Source organism: Chlorocebus sabaeus, chromosome 26 (assembly GCF_047675955.1).
Source record: "Chlorocebus sabaeus isolate Y175 chromosome 26, mChlSab1.0.hap1, whole genome shotgun sequence".
Lineage (NCBI taxonomy): Eukaryota > Metazoa > Chordata > Mammalia > Primates > Cercopithecidae > Chlorocebus > Chlorocebus sabaeus.
Window position 1 is genome coordinate 12,926,102 of NC_132929.1, and position 6,000 is coordinate 12,932,101.

The window sequence follows — 6,000 nt, forward strand, 5'->3', positions numbered from 1 at the left end:
ATTAGGAGCAGGTCAACTTTAATTCGAGGGTCGAGACCCCGTATTCCTGCTGGGGGGGAAAACAAACACCCATATTTATCTCCACTTCCAATTCGCCCCCAGGCTCAGGGATGGGGAGGAGGCATAGAGAGCGGACTGGGCCAGAAGAACAGATCGGGTGTCCCTGGCCTTTCCTCCTTTCAAGTAAAGCTCCGAGGAAAGGGGAGGGGTAGTGAGGGACTGCCCGAAGATGAGTGGATCAAGAAGGCTGGACCTGCTTGGCGAAGACCGCGATGTCCTCGTTGAAGGAGTCGGAGGAGCAGACGTCTCCGCCGGCCACTCCAGGTTCTCGGGGAGTGCAGGTCGCCAGCTCGCACTTCTCAAAGACCAGAGCTAACAGAGGAAACAACGGGTGCCTAACGGGCAGCGCCACGCAGAGACACACACACAGAGACGGGGTGCAGAGGGGAAGGAGCAAGAACTGTAATCAACAAGTTTGGAGGGTGTGGAGTCCTTCTTTAATACAACAGGCACGCAACACACTTTACAACCCTTCCTCCATCAGCCGAGCCTAAGCCAGAAACAGAAAGGGAAAAGGGCCTGGCCCTCTCCCGCAGCTCAGAAGTCCCTCAGATCTGGCCAGAGAAGCCCTCGACCACTGCAGCCCAACACATAAAAACAGCCTCAGTTGGAACGTAATAAAACATCGGAGACGCTCAGGCAGTCTGGAGCCCTGAGTCGATTCTGATCCACTCCCCACACTACGGAGGCCGCCGAACCAACCCCTGAGACCCAGCTCTGATCTCCCAAGAAAGGAACACTGTTTGAAATTTTTTAAAAAATAGTTTTAACTCTGCATTTTAATGGGCATTTCAGACGAGGCCGAAGGCTTCACCTACAGACACACGGGAGTGACATTTCCTAAATGCAAGAGAATGCTCTTCTAATCTCTCCACCCCCTTGCCTTATAAACTTATTTGCTCCACTTCTACTAAAGCCCCAGTGTGGGGGCCGAAATAATAGGAAGGTTACACGCTGTAGAGCTTCCTTCCAAAGACCACATTTCTCCCAGTGTTACAGGAGACAAAAATAAATAAATCGCGTTGTAAAACTTGTAAGTATGCGTGCGCGTATGCCCTTTGTGTTCCTCCGGGCGGCTTAGCCACACTTCGGGATGCTTGCGGCCTCTGGCTTGGGGCTCAGTTGCTGTTTACCCACTGTCCCCTCCCCTCGGCATCCCGTCGCTTTTCCCACCTACCCTCAGCCGGAAGAGCCCGTGTGGTACACGTTAGGATCCTGCATCCCACCCCTCGCCAAGTGCTCTCAGAATATAAAATAATTTCCAGCCATCTTCCTTACTCCCCCTAAGAGCGGCTCCAAGCAGGCAACAGTCCCTTCCACCTCGCTGCACTTCAAGGTCTGCCCCCTTTATTTACAGAGAATTAAGAAGTGGGTGATTAGGACTTCCTGGCCGACAGAAGCAGCCCTGATCCCAGCTCAAGCTGCTTTTAGTGACTCCCAGACCCTCAATAGGAAACAGAAGAAAAAAATAACTAAAAAAAACCCCAAGTTGCTCCTCATCGGCAGGAAACTTTCTCCTTCGTCAAGGCCTCTGTTAGGGAGACTGAAACGAGCAGCCCCGCGTCCTTCAGCCAGGAATCCTGTCCTCGGGGAGAAGGCCCCGGCAGGATTCTGGGGACTCAGTCACTCCAGGCTGTGGCGTCCGGAGTGGCCGGGCTGTGGGAGTGAAGGAGGCTAGTTCTTCGGGTCTTTGACTCCAGGGGCAGAAGAGCAGGCCCCCTCCACGGTCCTTTCCCAAGGCAAGCGGCGCCCGCCCCCCACCATGCAGAAATAACTCCCCACTTAGTGGTCCACCCTCCCACCCCCACAGAGACAAACACACACTCACTCACACTCACACACAGTAAGCTGGGTCCGGGGGGTCGGTTTACCCATAGATCGCGTCCTTGTCCCGCTTCAAGGCGTCGTTGACAGCGGATCCCATGCTGGCCGGCATGACATTGGGGTGCGGGGCGTGTGCGCCGTAGTGCTGTGTGGCGTGGAGCGGCGGCCCGTGGTTCAGGTGGTGAACCGGGGGGATCGGCCGTGGCGCGTGAGGGTCTCCGTACATGGAAGCGGGAACCCCTACTCCGTCCATCCCGCCGTAATGGGGTAGCTCATCGTACTGTCAGAACCCGGGAAGAGGGAGGGGGCGCAGGAGGTGAGGGAGAACAGAGGAGGGGGGTGGAAAGGGAAAAAGAGCAGAGAGAAGAGGGTGAACAGAAAAGAGGGGAAGGGATAAAGATGAGAGAGAGGAGAGAGGGAGGGAGAGAGGTAAGAGAGAGGAGAGGAGGAGGAGGGAGGGAGAGTGAGAGAGAGAGAAAGACAGAGAGGAGAGAGAGAATAAAAATAAAAACAAAGTCAGAAAGGAGAAAAGTACCGAGCACAAGTTGAGCACACAGAAACCAAACCAGCCAAAACAACGAAGTTAAAAGTTGTGAGGAAAAAATGTTATTAAATTTAAAAATGAAAAAGCATGAACCAAGAGCAACGTTTAGAGAAGGAAGAGGAGGCGGCGAGGCCGGGGATTTGAGGGGGCGCCGGGAGGCCCCGCTCCCGCCGGAGGCAACAGAACCGTAGCGAGCCAACGGAGGGAGAAGTGGAGTTAGTGTGAGGAGGAAACCCCGGATCCCACCCCTAACCCCCCTTCGCCTCCTCCGAGGATCCAATAAATCAAAAGGCGAAATGAAACAAAATAAAGAGAAGAAAAACGCTAATAATCAGCACGAGAACGCCGAGGACGAGGAAAGACTAGGGCCAGTGCCTCCCCGGGGGCAGGGAGCGGAGGGTGGGAGGGGGAATAACGTGAAAGTTACCAGAAACATTATTTAGCAGCGGATTCCCTGCGTCCTTGTCAATTTCAGAGACAAAACAAGCAGCCCAGGCTAGTAGTCTAGGCGGCGGCGCAGCGGCTGCGGCAGCGCGGCCCCAGCGGCGGCCCCGGCGGCGGCTCCTACGCAGCCCGTGCCCGCCCCGAGCCGCGCGAGCAGCGGCGGCAGCGGCGCAGCAGCGGCAGCAGCAGAACCGGGGGAATCGCGCTGCTGGGGTAAAAGCTGGAGCGAGGCGAAAGCGTGTAACGATTGCACACGCACACACACACACCACTCACACGCACTCGCCGCCCGCCCGCTCGCACAGCGCTGGAACACGCGCGCCCAGACACGCACACACGCACGCACACACACTCGCACACACGCAGAGGCACGGGGGGGAAAGAAGCCGATGAATAATTTTGCTATTTTTTAAAATACTGGCCGCCATCATCAAGCAGCGAGCAGCAGCAGAAGCGTTGAAGGGAGAGGAGGCATCGGGACAGGCCCCTCTTAGGAGAGGATTTATATCTAGGTAAGTGTTGGAGATTTAAACCTACCCTTTGCGCCATCAGTCTGCGCTCCAATAAACTCCTGGATGTGTCGTATATTTAATATCCCAGTCCGGATAAGAAAGTGATCTAGGCTGAAGATTCCTTTTTTTTTTTTCCAAACCAAAGAGACTTCTCCCAATTCTCCAATATGTTATTTTTTAGGGGGGAAAAAAGCCCAGGCAAGACAACGAAGAGTTTTTTTTTTTTTTTTTCTGTGATATTTCTTCTTTTTCTCTTTTTTCCTCTTCTTCCTCCTCCTCCTGATCTTCCTCCTCCTCCTCCACCTCCTCCTCCCCCCCTCCCCTCCTCCTCCTCTTCGGTCCTCCTTTCCCCCTCTTTCTCTTCTCTTCCCCTCAGTTGGAAAAAAAAAAAAAAAAAGAAAGAAAAGAAAAAGAAGAAAAAGAAGAAAAAAATTGTCAAGCCCCCGAACTGAAGGTTACGAGCGGCCCGTCAGCAGCCCACATGTAACCGAACTGTCGTGTTTCATGGCTTTTTGCCACTCCAGCTGTCAATCAAAGCCCGGAATGTCAAGGTAGTGAATGAATGATGGTTGATGATGATGAAGAGGAGGAATCTTTCAGACCCGTTTTTTTCTTCCAGTAAAACTCCGCGAGGGGTTTCTGCTTCTTCAATTTTTTTCCTCCCCCCTCCCCCCTTTTTTAGCTTTGCCCCCGCGGTATCTATAATACGATCCTCTCTCTTTAAAGTATTGTTCAAAGAAAGCAGTGAGAAAAATCAAGAAAAAAAAATGAATAGTTTGCAAAAATTGGACTTCCTCCCCCCCTTTCCTGGTAGGTATTTTGTCTCTCCCTCTCTCTCTTTCTCGCTCGCTCGCTCGCTCTCACTCGCGCTCGCTCTCTCGCGCTCGCTCTCTCTCGCTCTCTTTCTCTCTCTGGGAGATGAGTGAGTGTCAGTAGGTGTTGGCAGGTTGGCTGCTGCCTGGCTTATTGAAGAGCCTCAGTTTGGCGGCGCGGGTCGGCGGCGGGAGAACGAAATGACGGAACCCGGAAGTCGTGGTGGCCATAGCCCGTCGTACGGCGGAGACACATCCCGGGAGTGGGGAGCGGGAGCGAGGAGGAGCGCGCCGCGCGGAGCCTCTGATATGCAACGAGTGCGATCGGACAGCCCCGGCTGGGGGGGCGGGGGAGGCGGGGGGCGGGAGGGGGAGGGGAGGCTCGAGCCGGGCGGACCCGAGCAAATCAGCGAGCCTGCTCCTCCACGGGGATGGGGGACGGCGGGGGGGAGGAAGGGGAGAGTGTGTGTGTGTGAGAGAGTGTGTGTGTGTGCGTGCGCGTGTGTGTTGTGCGCGCGCGCGAACAGGGAGAGAGGGAGAGGGGGAGAGAGAGAAGAGGACAGGGAGAGCGCAAAGGAAAACTGCAGAAAACCACAGGGAAAGTACGGTACCGCCTCAGATCTTTTCATTTTTTTTTTTTTTTTCAAAAACTTACTTCTAGTTCATTTTCCCATCACTCCCGGCTCCTGCCTAACTGGGTCTTGTCGGAGACGTTTGGCTTGGCGCTCTAGCTTTTGTTCCTTTTAATTCCGCGGCCTCCCTCTCCTCTGCCCGCCGATTACAGCACCCTGAAGGCTTCCTGCTAACGTCCAAGGGCAGCAAGCTCTGCAGACCGTACCATTGCAGGGCTAAATTTTTTATTAAGTGGCACTTTCTTTTCTGCGCAGATCCAGCAACCTTGTCAATACTCATTTTTTTCCAGGAACAGAAGAGACCAGCTTAACTCAGAGCACACTCCCTCCCAGCGGTGCGGACAAGGGGCCACCCGGAGAGTCTTTGGGGGCCGCGGCGGAATCGGGAGGGAGGAAGTGAAGAGAGTCATTTGGGTCCGATGTAACCAAGGGCGTGTGTGTGTGTGTGTGCGCGCACGAGTGTGCGTCTCCAAAGTGGATCTTACTCAGAGCTGGGAAGCACAGGAGGGAAAGAGGGGGAGAAAGAAGTTGCCGGGCGAGGAGGAGTGGCCGGCGCTCACAGCCCAGCTTTGTTGTGGTCGCCCGAGGCGCAGCGGCGGGCCGCGGTAACGCCTGCTAATGGCTGTGTTAATTACACAGGGGCGATTTCGCGGGGTCAGGAAGATGGGGCCAGCTCCGAAAGAACTTTTCCAAAAAGGAAAAGGAAAGGAAAGGAACTACCCCACACCGTTTGGGTGGAAACTAGTTGTTGCCGGTGCCTGGTCCTCCCTGGCCCAAGCTGCACCAGGCTTCACCTCTGCGCCGCTGGTTTCCCGGCGGCCGCGCGTCAATCACTACGAGCCCGGAGTTGGGGGCGGAGCCACGGTCACCCCGCGCGAGTGGCGCAGCCTAGCAGCCCCCGCCGCGCCTCGGCCCCTTGTGGCGCGGCCCGGCCGGGACAGGCGCTGGAAGCGCACCCTCTCCCCAACTTCTCGCTCTCGCCCTCCGAGTCCCTGGCCCAGAGAGTGGAAAGCGGACTGTTGTTCTCCCACAGCCGCATCCCTCCCCAACTTTGAACCCATTCTGGGAAGTGGAGAGTAGAGTGTCTTCCGCGCGCCGCGTCTATTCGACTTTCCCGCGGAGGGAGGGTGGGGTGGGGGAGGTTGATTAGTGAGAATAAAGTACTGTGTGTG

At 55.5% G+C, this 6,000-nt stretch overlaps 1 protein-coding gene across 13 annotated transcripts in view; it reads right to left on the minus strand.

Annotated features, from left to right (window-relative positions):
• MEIS2 (Meis homeobox 2) overlaps positions 1–5,269 on the minus strand; it is a 212,074-nt gene extending 206,805 nt beyond the window's left edge. For 2 of the 13 annotated variants that reach the window (XM_038009816.2, XM_038009814.2), the window contains exons 1-3: positions 3,410–4,528; positions 1,932–2,164; positions 254–395 (exon numbers count right to left, since the gene is read on the minus strand). In XM_038009816.2, coding sequence (XP_037865744.1) covers positions 254–395; positions 1,932–2,164; positions 3,410–3,421 — 387 coding nt within the window. In that variant the 5' untranslated portion in view covers positions 3,422–4,528. Of the gene's footprint in view, positions 1–253; positions 396–1,931; positions 2,828–2,855; positions 3,377–3,409; positions 4,529–4,851 lie in introns of those variants that run through there. The other 11 variants (XM_008017108.3, XM_008017107.3, XM_038009817.2 and 8 more) reach the window with 8 other exon arrangements.
• Positions 5,270–6,000: the final 731 nt, after the last annotated feature.